The 13,785-nt window shown below is 42.0% G+C and overlaps 2 protein-coding genes across 46 annotated transcripts in view; one reads left to right on the forward strand and one right to left on the reverse strand.

Annotated features, from left to right (window-relative positions):
* Positions 1-13,785, reverse strand: part of LOC149127787 (centromere protein U-like) — a 133,193-nt gene that overhangs the window by 71,992 nt on the left and 47,416 nt on the right. The gene's annotated exons all lie outside the window — the stretch shown is intronic.
* Positions 1-13,785, forward strand: part of LOC127485527 (anoctamin-5) — an 85,647-nt gene that overhangs the window by 11,888 nt on the left and 59,974 nt on the right. For all 34 annotated transcript variants that reach the window (XR_016228956.1, XR_016228966.1, XR_016228958.1 and 31 more), the window contains exon 2: positions 8,093-8,139. Coding sequence is in view for 7 of the 34 variants with exons in the window: in XM_089325574.1 (XP_089181700.1) it covers positions 8,093-8,139 (47 nt within the window). In the remaining 27 variants the exon portion in view is untranslated. The remainder of the gene's footprint in view (positions 1-8,092; positions 8,140-13,785) is intronic.

The raw sequence follows: 13,785 nt of genomic DNA on the forward strand, positions 1-13,785 counted from the left end.
CTGCCCCCCGCGGCTTCAATTTCCCTAACATTTTTCTCTACCCGGTATGTTTCCCCAAGCTTTCTTCCAACAATATTCCTCCCTCATTTCTCCTGGCCTCTCCCCACAGTCCGCATCCGAGTCTGTTTGTTCTAGCTTTCACTTTCGCTTTCAACCTTAGAGATTTCTCCCAGCTTCCCCCTGTAGTCCGTATCTGAGTCTATGCCTAGGCTTTCAATAGCTTCTTCCGGCACCTTTTTCGTCCGGCTTTTCCCTAGGCTGTTTGCTAGTCTCTCTCTCCGGTATTTTCCCAGTTCTTCCCGTTTCTTCCCTCCTAAGTTTCCTATCCATCCTAGGTTTCCTATCCGAGTCACGGCACCATTATGTCGCTCCCCGTCTTCGTGGAGGAACGACACAGGATCCTGCGCTGTTCTTTCGTCTGCTCGGCCCTCCCCGGGTTTGCTGCTGGTTCTTCCCGGGTTGGCTACTGTCCCTTCCACCTCCGTGGAAGGGCGGTTCCCCCTGGCCACATTCCCCACTTCCGCAGGGGAGCAGCACACCGCCGGCCGGCTCTCTCGGGGGCTGCACAGGCGTTCCCCTTAGATGTTCCCCTTAGATGTTCCCGGTGCATGCCGTCTCCCTCCCCCTTTATAGTCCTCCTCCGCCAATCCTAACTCGGCTGCCCACATGCCGAGTACGCTGCTCTCCTCCAATCAGGAGCAAGTCCTACAGTTTATTGGCTGAACTGGAGGCAGCTGTGCAGAAGCTGTTTTCTTCTCTCCCAGCGCCATATTGTGGGAGAGCAGATGCATAGAATAAGTCCTAATTCCAGTAACTTAGTCCAGTCCGGATTGCTCCCCACAGCTTTGTTTTTCTTCCTCCTCACCTCTTTCTAGATATTGGAGTACCCATGGTACAATCCTTAAGGCTTTTCTCTGTCTTCATTTTCTCTGTCTTCCTTCAAGCTTCAGAGTTTCATGGCTTTTATAAAAAAAAAAAGGTTTATTTGAAAGGCAGAGTTACAGAGAGGAAGAAACAGAGAGAAATATTCCATTCACTCACTGCCAGGTGCCCCAGCAATCATATTAGATGCTTGTGTCACAGCTGATGACTTAACCCACTATGCCATAAGGCCAACCCCCACAAAGTACTTTTTTTTTTTTCAGGTAACAGTAGTTTGGAATGCAACAGGAGTACTTCGAGCATACTTCCTATTTCTTTATAGATTGTTAAGAAGATGTATATTCAAGGTGAAGGTTTAGGAAATTAAGCAGTTTTTAAATAAATCATCTGCTTTTTCTTTTAAGATTTTTATTTATTTGAGTTATAGACAGTGAGAGGGAGAGACAGAGAGAAAGGTCTTCCACTAACTGGTTCTCTTCTCAAATGATTGCTGCAACGTCTAGAGCTGGGCTGATTCAAAGCCAGGAATCAGGAGCTTCCTCTAAGTCTCCCATGTGCATGCAGGAGCCTAAGCACTTGGACCATCTTCCACTGCTTCCCAGACGATAGCAGAGAGCAGGATCAGAAGAGGAACATCCAGGACTAGAATCTGTGGCCATATGGGATGCCGGTGCTGCAGGCAGAGGATTAACCTACTGCTCTAGCCCCTGAAAATTAAGCATTTTTACTGTTTCCTCAAGGATGGTTTTAAGATATACTAGACATTTAGCTCTTCTTTCTACTGAGGATGCATGATGATGAATATAGTGACTTGTTTCAGTTGGCACCACTGCCATCACATAATGTATCTCTTTTGGGGTCTCTGTTCCTCTAATATTATTATTTATTATGAATACAAAGGCTATTCTCAACTGCTTGTATTTCCTTAACATTTTAGAATTGTTTTCTCACACTCTTTCTTGAAAACTTGTTGCCATTTGACTTGGATTAAGTTAAGCCAATAGATAATTTAGCATACATTTATTCCCTAACCGTATTATATTTTGTAATCATGAACCGATTATTTCTTCTATACCCTTTTTTGTTAAGATTTATTTTATTTACTTGAAAGGCAGAGGTACAGAGAGGGGAGAGACAAAGAGAGATCTTCCATCCACTGGTTCCCTCCCCAAATGGCCATAATGGCCAGGGCTGGACCAGACCAAAGCCAGTAGGCAGAAGCTTCTTCTAGGTCTCCCATGTGAGTGCAGGGGCCCAAGGATTTGGGCTATCTTTTTCTGCTTTCTCAGGCACATTAGCAGGGAGTTGGATGTGAAGTGGAGCAGTCAGGACTCAAACTGGCACCTACATGGGATGCCACAATGCCACTCCCTCTTCCATACCATTTTCCAGAGTTGAATTTCATTCACTGTGATGATATTTGGCTAAAAGTATACATTGTGATTTAAGAAAAGTTGATTATTTTTGTCACATTTCTCATTTATAATATATATAATGTGTATATACAATTCAATGCGTAGAATGTGAAAGAAAAAATTGAGAGAATATGGGATTGGATACGCCAGAGATTATTTTGATAAGAGCACACCTATTTTTTATTTATTTATTTATTTATTTGAAAGGCAGTTACAGAGACAGAGGCAGCGAGAGAGGGAGGTCTTCCATCCACTGCTTCACCCCTCAAATGGATGCAACAGCCAGAGCTGGGCCGACCCGAAGCCAGGAACCAGAGCTTCTTCTGGGTCTCCTTGAACCAGTGCCCATATAGGATGCTGGCACTGCAGGTGGCAGCTTTACCTGCTATGCCACAGCGCTGGCCCCTGGCACACCTATTTCTAATCCAAGAAGAAATGTGTTTGAAATTTTTAAAATGGCAGTGTCTTCAACAATGACTTCAGTTACCCATGTGACATCATATTCATTCTTCATTCCCTAAGCACATAATGCATCTCCACAGATAACTCTATCACCTTTCTAACAGCAATACTATATATTTATTGTAATCCTTTGTTTTCTTTATTTACATCATAATTTTACAAATTTTTATGATCACCAAATCTAATGGTTTGAGTTGAACTTTGTTTATAACTCTTAGAGATGATATAGTTAAATACATTTTGGACTTTTGAAAGTCACATTTGAAGAGAAAAGACAATGAGGCATTGCCTTCAAATTTATGAATGAAAATGGAGATGTCCATCTCTATCCCATTTCAATGACTAGAAAATCAGCTTTTTTATCATAATGAAAATTAATGAAATGTCAAATAAGCTACTTGCAAAGAAAAAGAAGAACTTAGCTCCCAGTTTTGAAGGTTCAAGGGCATTGTTTGGTGCCTCTTTTGGTGTAATTCTGGTGTATATTACTTCTGGTGGTACATGACCGTGATGGAAACTTGCATGGGGGAACCAGAAATTTAGAGAGGGGAGGGTCATCTTGGTCCTTTCTATCTTAAATTTTAACAACCTTCTCAATTAGAACTGAAGGGTTTTACCAAGGGGCCACCAAAAAATTGCCTCACATCCTCAGTGACCTAAGGACCTCCCACTAGACCTCACCTCTCATAGCTTTCCTCAGCTTCCAACACCACCATCCTAGGGATCAAACCTCCAATTGCAGTAGAATCCTAGGTGACAGCTACACCAAAACCATAGGAAGTCCCAACTTAATGTGATACTGGGAGAAAAAAGAGAAAGTTTTTAAAAAGCATCGCTTAATATGGAAGTTTCACAAAACAGTACCTGCATCTTAGCTTTATGTTGATGTGGTGGTGTTCTTGGCATCCAGAGTAATGGAATGACGATGTTAGTTAATGGTATTCTATCAAAGACAAACATAAAAAGAGCTATCAGTCAGTGTATTTTTCTCTAGTAAATATAATGTTGCAGTGCTTGCTAATTAAAGACAATCAACCCGGAAGGTGTTATACTAACTGGAAAATATTCATCTTGCTGCTTGTTGCCTTATTTCATGCAGTTCTGTGTATCATCATTATGACTTCCTCTCCCTTTCTCTAGGGAAATTTACAGCCATCACTTAGAGCTTTAATGAGCTTATATAGCTTTGCCATGGAATCAGTGACAGGGAGTATCAAAAAATCTGCATGTATTATTTTGGTAACTTGTAGCAAGAAGAAAAAAATGTCTTTTTTGGGGACCCAGTTAGGCTAATTCAACTTACCTCAACCAAGAACTGTTTTTTTTTTTCATTAAGGAGGGCATGAGCAGTTTTGTCCTATGTAAAATAGAGGGTACACCTTTTTTTATTTATTTATTTTTATTTTTTGACAGGCAGAATGGACAATGAGAGAGAGACAGAGAGAAAGGTCTTCCTTTACCATTGGTTCACCCTCTAATGGCCGCCGCAGCCGGTGTGCTGCGGCCAGCGCACTGCCGCTGATCTGAAGCCAGGAGCCAGGTGCTCCTCCTGGTCTCCCATGTGGGTGCAGGGCCCAAGGACTTGGGCCATCCTCCACTGCACTCCCGGGCCACAGCAAAAAGCTTGACTGGAAGAGGGGCAGCCGGGATAGAATCCGGCGCCCCGACTGGGACTAGAACCTGGTGTGCCGGCGCCGCAGGTGTAGGATTAGCCTATTGAGCCACCGCGCCAGCCAGGGTGCACCTTCAAGCAGCTTTTGTAAGAACTGAAATGCGCTTGACACAAATCATTGGTATTATATCGGGGGACTCAAAAGAAGTCACAAGAGAAGCTGCCTTTGGCTTGAGCCTTTTAGAGAAATTGTGCTATCAAAATTCCCACATGAAATGCAGAATAGCAAACTCTTTTAAGGAATAAATCTCATAGAGTCAGAGCTGGTTGAAACTTTATGTATTAGTCAAGGTTCTCAAGAAAACACAGAATTGATAAGATATGAATAGAGATATATGAAGGGAGATTTATTTATGGCAAAAGAGAAGTCCCAGGGCAGCTTAACTGCAGGCTGGAGACCCTGGAATGTCAGTAGCATGGCTCAGTTCCAGTCCCAAAGCAGTGGGTGTAGTTCTCTCAGTTTGAGGCCCAAGCCCGAGTGCCAGCAAGGGGACTGCTGGCATAAGGTCCTGGACTACAAGGATCAGAATCTGATGTCCAAGGCAGGAGTCAGGCAAGTCATAGCTCTCAGAGAAGGTAACAGTGCATCTTCTGCACCTGGTTCCTCCAGAGCCCTAGCCAGTTGTTGGTGCTTGCTTTCCCCAAAGCCAAATCTGCCCACCTAGTCCGCTCAGATTCACACGCTCATCCCATTTGTATACATCCTCATAGACACATTCAAAATAAGGGTCTCCCTTTTTCTGAACTGAGTATTCCTTAATCCATTCAAGTTGATGCTATAAAATCAACTATCACACTTTACGAGACTTTGTATTCAGATTTCATTGGAGTTTCCTGACATCTGAGTCTGATAGAAATGAATTTATTTTGGGATTCATAAATATTTTCAAAAACATTCTCGTATTTAAAGATTGGATTACATTAAATTACATTACATATTTAAAGATTGGATTACATTAAAAACCAAACAGAAAGTTATCTTGAAAAATCTTGAGCTCTGTAGAGTCTGGGGCCCTGTTGCATGGTGGTTATCATCTAGAGCTGTCATGTCTTCACTGTGTTCTTAACGTTCGCTAAATGTATGCAGTTCACTTGAGTAGTCTTCTAGCCCGCTGTGGACATTCAAATTTGAGACATCTGTTCTAGTTTAATTTCATCACTGTACATATTGAAATACTGACTCCTGAAAAAGATTGTCATTTGCCAATGTAACTTTCATTACATGTACATAACAGATTCTGTAAGAAACTGACTACAGTGCCTGGCACATGTGTAGTTCTCAACATGTTTTGTCTCATCATTGGCAACAAAGGCAATAGAAGAAACACTTCTCTTACTGGCCTGCTTGTTCCTTTTTTTTTTTTTCTATGAACATTTATCAGGCAACATTCATTTGCCAATCACTGTGCTATAGAGAACAAAATCAGATATTATGCCCACCTTTCAAGAACTTTCACTCTTTGGGGCAGTAAAAAATATAAATAAAAAAGCACACAAAATCATTTAAAATTGAAACTGTGAGAAATGCCATCGAGTAGACATATATTAGGTGATTTGAAAAAGATAGGTGAGAGAAGGCTTTTCTGATGAGAATGTGACTTTCAAACTTATAGCTGAAGGATGTGGTGAAGAATTACCCTGGGGTAGGTTGGGGGAGGGGAGTGGCAGGGAATAAGTTATACATTCCTTGCAGAGGAATGATTAGGAGCTAAGGCACTTCAGAGAGGAATCTGAAGGAAAGCATACGGGATTAAAAGAAGACTGGTGGGCTGGATTTAAGAGGGCAAGAGAGTGAAGCTGGAGAGGTAGGCTGGTTTTAATTAATTTGAAAGAATTAACATAGTCTGTCAAAGACAAAGATTTTACATCATGAATGATCCCTGTCTTTTGTTATCAAAGATATGAACCATGCATCTACTTTTTTTTTATTTGACAGGTAGAGTTGCAGACAGTGAGAGAGAGAGACAGAGAGAAAAGTCTTCCTTCCATTGGTTAACTCCCCAAATAGCCACTACGGCCAGCACTGCGCCAATCCGAAACCAGGAGCCAGGTGCTTGCTTCTTCCTGGTCTTCCTTGTGGGTGCAGGGGCCTAAGCACTTGGGCCATCCTACACTGCCTTCCTGGGCCACAGAGGAGAGCTGGAGTGGAAGAGGAGCACCGGGGCTAGAACTGGTGCCCATATGGGATGCCGGCGCCACAGGCGGAGGATTAACCAAGTGAGCCACGGTGCTGGCCCCTGCCTCTACTTTTAAAAGTAAAATACAGTTTACGTGAAGTAACTGTTTCTTACAAATCAATGATTATTTTCACATAGCCTTATTTTAACAAATGAGTAGTTAATAACTATGCTGCTTGGTAGGAAGCTTTGGAGTTTATCCACATATAATAGTTTCATTTATGTGATGGACTTAATGACTAGGAAGAATAGCTGAGTGATTAGCATCATCTGTGAAAAAGAATTGTACTATTGTGAACTAGGTACAATTAATTTCATTTAACATATATTAAATATTGTTTTGTGGAATGAATTGTGTTTCTTGGATTATGAAAAAGATGTACAAATGACTGATTTATAAATTTCTGTGTTTTCGGAATATATCCCAACTCTTACAGAATTACTGTTACTTTGGAATGATTTTTAAGTGGTAGTAATATTTTATTTGATTTCCCTTGTGATATTTTCTTCAAAAGCATTTTATGGAAATATTGACAAATATTTCTCAGTATTTTTCCAAGTTGGAATTACTTGGGAATAAGTATTTAAATTCTCTGTTACCTTTTTTACAGTCAGAAACTTATTTGAGTCCTAATGGTTCACCTAACCATGGTGACTCTATCTGGGGGGTGAGTAGTAATTTGGCCTATTTCGAAAATGGTCGTGTTCTGGTACTGTTTTACTTGCAACCAGTCTGGTTCAATTCCAGGAAAACAAGTCAAAGAGAATATGAAAACTCATATAGTGATAACTAAGAGATATCATTGAACAGCACTGTTGGATGTCTTTGTCTCGGCAGTTTGGTAGGTATGGATTGAGAACTGTACTGATGAGAGTTGAGTTTATTTCTTACTGGGTGATATTTTTCCTACATATCCTTATCTTACTATTCTTCTAAACAGTTTTTAATGAGACTTCTGTTGGAGGCTGTTTGGAACAGTTTAGTTCCAGAAAAATCTACATTTTCTTCCAGTATTTTCCTTTGAGCTTTCTTTTTTCTCATTGCTCAATTTTTGTTTTCACCTTTGGCAAACTTTTTTTTGTTAAGATTTATTTATTTATTTGAAAGTCAGAGTTACAGAGATGCAGAGTCAGAGGGAGAGAAAGAGAGAAAGTCTTTCATCAACTGGTTCAATCTCCAAATGGCCCACAACAGTCAGAACTGTGCCAATCCGAAGCCAGGAGCCAGGAGCTTCTTCCATGTCTCCCATGTGGGCAAGGGGCCTAAAGGCTTGTGCCATCTTTTACTGCTTTCCCAGAACATAGCTGAGAGCTTGATCAGAAGTGGAGCAGCCGAAACTCAAACTGGTGCCCATATGAGATGCTAGCACTGCAGGTGGTGACTTTACCCACTATGCCACAGCACCAGTCCCTCTGCATACTTTTGAACATATTCAGATCAGTTGACCAGTGTAACATGTTTTTCTCTTTCTTATTTCTTCTAGGGAGAGTAGTTACTAGAGAAATAGATCCCAGTCTACAAACAACAGAGGTAAGTTAAATATATGTGTATTAATTTCTCTATAAATGAGAATAAACAAGATATGGTTAGAAGTATAATCATATGAATAATTAAATCTTTATACTTCAAATATTTATTCACATTACTTATATTTTTTATCTGTAACATTTTTAGTAAGGAAAACAATTTTCTATTTAATGCATATTTAATGTAGTATCTTTCTAGATGTTGTAAAGGCAAAAAACATAAGTTTGAATTTGTTTTGAGACTTCCTGTGAAATAAACCCAGATGCAGGGCTTTGATATACAAGCTAATAGTATTGGGCTTAAAGAATTTGCTATAGTTTAAATAGTTTTTTATATTACAGCATTACTCAGTGATAGTGCTTATTGATGACTCTGCTGGGGGTCAAGTAATTCAAATTGAATGTAGTTACATTAAATAAAACAATAAATCATTACATTAAGTACAGGCAGTGCTTTGTCTGTGCAGGTTGTGTATCTGTAGATTGAATAAAATGAGGGTCAAAAATAGTTTTTAAAAATTACAGAGGTGAGGCCAGTGCTGCGGCTCAGTAGGCTAATCCTCTGCCTTGTGGAGCCGGCACACCGGGTTCTAGTCCCGGTCGGGGCGCCGGATTCTGTCCCGGTTGCCCCTCTTCCAGGCCAGCTCTCTGCTGTGGCCAGGGAGTGCAGTGGAGGATGACCCAAGTGCTTGGGCCCTGCCCCCGTATGGGAGACCAGGATAAGCACCAGGCTCCTGCCTACGGATCAGCGCAGTGCGCTGGCCGCGGCGGCCATTGAAGAGTGAACCAACCAACGGCAAAAGGAAGAACTTTTCTCTGTCTCTCTCTCTCACTGTCCACTCAGCCTGTCCAAAAAAAAAAAAAAAAAAAAATTACAGAGGTGAAGCCGGTGCTGTAGCACAGTAGGTTAAGCTGCCACCTGTAGTTCCAGTATCCCATATGTGCACCAGTTCAAGGACTGGCTACCCTACTTCCTATCCAACTCCCTGTTAATGTACCTGGGAAAGCAGCTGAAGATGACCCTAGTCCTTGGGCCCCTGCCACCCAAGTAGGAGACCCAGAAGAAACTCCTGCACTCCTGGCTTCAGCATGGCCCACCCCTGGTAGTTGGAGCCATTTGGGGAGTGAACCAATGGATAGATTTCTCTTTCTCTGTCTGTCCTTTTCTCTCTCTCTCATTTTCAAATGAATAAATAAATCTTTTTTTTTAATTTTTTTTTATTTTTTTATTTTTTTGACAGGCAGAGTGGACAGTGAGAGAGAGAGACAGAGAGAAAGGTCTTCCTTTGCCGTTGGTTCACCCTCCAATGGCCACCGCGGCCGGCGCGCTGCGGCCGGCGCACCACGCTGATCCGATGGCAGGAGCCAGGAGCCAGGTGCTTTTCCTGGTCTCCCATGGGGTGCAGGGCCCAAGCACCTGGGCCATCCTCCACTGCACTCCCTGGCCACAGCAGAGGGCTGGCCTGGAAGAGGGGCAACCGGGACAGAATCTGGCGCCCCGACCGGGACTAGAACCCGGTGTGCCGGCGCCGCTAGGCAGAGGATTAGCCTAGTGAGCCGCGGCACCGGCTAAATGAATAAATAAATCTTTAAAAAAACTACAGCTATACTAAACATGTAGATGTTTTTCTTGATATTATTCCCTAAATAATGCAGTATAATGACTATTTATATTGTATTAGATATTATAAGTAATCTAGAGATGATCTAAAGTACATGAGAAGATATAAGTTATATGCAAAAATAACAATTTTATATAAGGATATCCATATGTTTGGGTATCCTTGCCTGGTTATGGAACCAATCCCCAGAGATAACAAGTGGTAACATTATAACTTGTAAAAATATAGAATATTTTTAACCAAAGGCTTTGTTTAATTTATATGAACTTTTAAAATATACTACAAGTTATATTGCTTTTATACAGAGCATAACTTTTCTAATGATATTTCTTTTTTTTAAAAGGTTTATTTTTATTTATTTGAAAGACAGAGTTACAAATAGAGATAGAGCCATACAGAGAGAGAGAGAGAGAGAGAGAGGTCTTCCGTCTGATGGTTCACTCCCCAAATGGCCCCAATAGCCAGAGCTGAGCTAATCCAAAGCCAGTAGCCAGGAGCTTCTTCTGGGTCTCCCACACAGGTACAGGGACCCAAGGACGTGGGCCATCTTCTGCTTTTCCAGGCCATAGCACAGAGCTGGATCAGAAGTGGAGCAGCCAAGACTCGAATGGGCACCCATGTGGGATGCCTGCCCTGCATGCCAGGGCTTTAACCCACTGCAACGCAGTGCCAACCCCTCTAATGATATTTCAATAAAATTATTTTTCTAGAAGGCTCTAGTGTGGGGTTTCATAAATGAGTGAGACAGATCATGGACATCTTCACCTGAAGAGTGTGCCCTGGATTGCTTTGGCCAGCACTTTCTATTAGAGGGTATCAGCAAGTCTACAAGCTAGCTGGCACATAGGCACAGTTGATGTACAACTTTAGGTGGGAAAGGAATCCAGTCTGGTGATCCATGACTGGGAACAGAACTGTGGTGTAAATCTTCAAAGACAGGTCCATTCAAATGCTCCTGCAATTAACATCCATTCAGCCCCCTGCTGTCTAGGCTGCCACATTCCTTTAGGGGCAGCTTATGCCCCCCCATTGCCTATTTTGATGAAGATCAGAAACTGTAGCCTTTCCTCTAATTTCATGGCAGTTTCCTGCCTTGAGACACACTCAAGCAGCAGCATCTACTATAGGTCCAAAATTATGCAAGTGGCTGTTACAGATGTAAAATCCTTATGTTGAGTTGAGAGTGTCCAATTAGATATAAACAGTGCCCCAGGTTGGCAGTGTGCTAGTTGGCTGGATAAGCTGGCTCCATAAACTGGTTTACATAAGATTCCTACAAGTTCTAGGATACCTTTAAATGTATAGTGACCAGAATATTGAGAAAAATAGAATATAAGAATCAGAAGATGAAGATCATATGGTGTACTAACTTTTTTAAAAAGATATACTCATTTTATTTGTATGTTAGAATTGTAGAGAGAGAGATCTTCTATCTGCTGGTTCACTCTCCATATGGCTGCAACAGCCAGGGCTGGCCAGGCCAAACCAGGAGCCTGGGGCTTCATCTGGGCCCCCCACATTGGTGCAGGGGCCTAAGCATTTGAGCATCTTCTGCTGCTTTCCCAGGCACACCAGCAGGGAGACGGATTGAAAGTGGAGCAGCCATGACTTGAACCAGCACCCATATGGGATGCCAGAGCCTCAGGTGGCAGCCTTACCCTCTGTGCCATAGCGTTGGCTCATGGTATAGTGGTTTTTACAGTGTAGTATAGAGAATAATAATTATATGAAGACTTTCTTAAAAATGCGGACCCTTGGGCCTTAGCTCAAATACTAATCGATATCTTTGGGGATAAAGGTGAGGAAGTAATGAAGGATGCAAGAGCTTCATGACTAAATTTTATGTAAGGCTTTGTGTGCCTTTGTAGTACTAGTTAAATACAAACTTGAGCAAGTTAACTTCTCTGTACCACAGCTTCCATGAAATAAGATTAAACAATACATAAGAAATTCTCAAATTCTCAACTGTGTTGGCTTTATAAAATTAGTTTTGAGGGCTGAGACTGTGTTATAGTAGGTTGAGCCTCCACCTGCGGTGCTAGCATACCATATGGGTGATCCTTCGAGTCCCGACTGGTCCACTTCCAAGCCAGCTCCCTGCTAAGGTACCTGGGAAATCAGTGGAAAATGGCCCAAGTGCTTGACTCCTGCACCCACAAGGGAGAACTGGGGGAAGTTCCTGGCTTCTGGCTTCAGCCTGGCCCAGCCCTTGCCATTGTGGCCATTTGGGGAGTGAGCCAGCAGATGGAAGACATCTCTGTTTCTCCCTTTCTGTTTTCACTCTGGCTCTCAAATAAATAAATAATTTTTTTAAAAATTAATTCTTGCTTATTTTCTAGTGATCGTTACCATAAATTTACTAAATTTATTGTGTCATATATGTATATTAAAGATTTATTTATTTATTTGAAGGTCAAAGTTACACAGAGAGGGAAGGGGAGGCAGAGAGAGAGAGAGTTCTTCCATCCACCTGTTTATTCCCTAGTTGGCTGCTACAGCTGGAGCTGTGCGGATGTGAAACTAGGAGCCAGGAGCTTCTTCCAGGTCTCCCACGCAGGTGCAGAGACCCAAGGACTTGGGCCATCTTCCACTGTCTTAGCAGAGAGCTGGATTGGAAGTGGAGCATCCAGAACTTGACCCAGGGCACAAATGGGATGCTGGCACTGTAGGCGGTGGCCTTACCCGCTATGCCACAGCAGCCCCCCACCACTGTGTCATATAGTTTTAATTCACATGTATTTTCTAGATTTCCACAAAAGACTGTACAATGTTCAATGATGACTTACATTCATTGTAAATAAGAGGCTACTACTCTGGAATTTAGCCCTTTTTAGCATTCATGAAACCACAGAAGATCCTTTGAAAAAATAATATATATATATTTCAATTAGTTTTATATAGTTGAATAAAAAGGTTATGTGAAGTTTATAAAGTAGAACTATATAAACTGGCTTATTATTCTGCCGATTAGACTTTGGCATTGGGATTCTGAATACAGATAGTCTAATTATAAAGCTTACTCTTTAGTCACTCTACAATATTACTTTTTTAAGTATACTATTTTAGGGTCTGATATTGTGGCATAGTGTAAAGCCTGTTCCACTTTTGATCCAGCTCTCTGCTAATGGCCTTGGAAAAGCAGTGGAAGAAGGCTCAGGTGCTACCTGTGTGGGAGAGTGGGATGAAACTGGCCCAGCCCTGGTCATTGCAGCCATTCAGAGAGTGAATCAGTGGATAGAAGATCTCTCTCTTTGTGTCTCCCTCTCTTTCTCTCTGACCTTAAAAAAAAAAAAAGTACTATTTTAAGAACCTTATGCGCCGGTGCTGTAGCTCACTAGGCTAATCCTCTGCCTTGCGGCGCTGGCACACCGGGTTCTAGTCCCGGTCGGGGCGCCAGATTCTTTCCCGGTTGCCCCTCTTCCAGGCCAGCTCTGTGCTGTGGCCAGGGAGTGCAGTGGGGGATGACCCAAGTGCTTGGGCCCTGCACCCCATGGGAGACCAGGATGAGCACCTGGCTCCTGCCATTGGATCAGCGCGGTGTGCCGGCCGCAGCGCGCTGGCCGTGGCGGCCATTGGAGGGTGAACCAACGGCAAAGGAAGACCTTTCCCTCTGTTTCTCTCTCTCTCTGTCCACTCTGCCTGTCCAAAAAAAAAAAAAAAAAAAAAAAAAAAAAAAAAAAACAACTTATGCAAGATTCAGTTGTGAAGCCATCTAGTTCTGGACATTTCTTTTTTGGAAGTTTTAAATTATTTCTTCTTCAATCTCTTTGTTAATGATCTGTTAGAGCTTTCTATTTCATGATTCAATTTTATTAGATTATATAGGAACTTATCCTTTTCCTCTACCAAGCATAGGAAACCTTTTCCCTGCCAAGGGCCATTTGGATATATATGATGTCATTCACAGACCATACAAAATTTTCAACTTAAAAATTAGGCACCTGTAGATTTTTTGAATTTTGAGTTCCACCTGAGGCTGCCTTGGCAGGGCCAGACCAAATGATTTTACGTCTCTCATTAGGCCCATG

This window comes from Oryctolagus cuniculus, chromosome 2 (genome assembly GCF_051225735.1).
Source record: "Oryctolagus cuniculus isolate XC-2025 breed Fujian yellow rabbit chromosome 2, ASM5122573v1, whole genome shotgun sequence".
In the NCBI taxonomy this organism is placed as follows: domain Eukaryota; kingdom Metazoa; phylum Chordata; class Mammalia; order Lagomorpha; family Leporidae; genus Oryctolagus; species Oryctolagus cuniculus.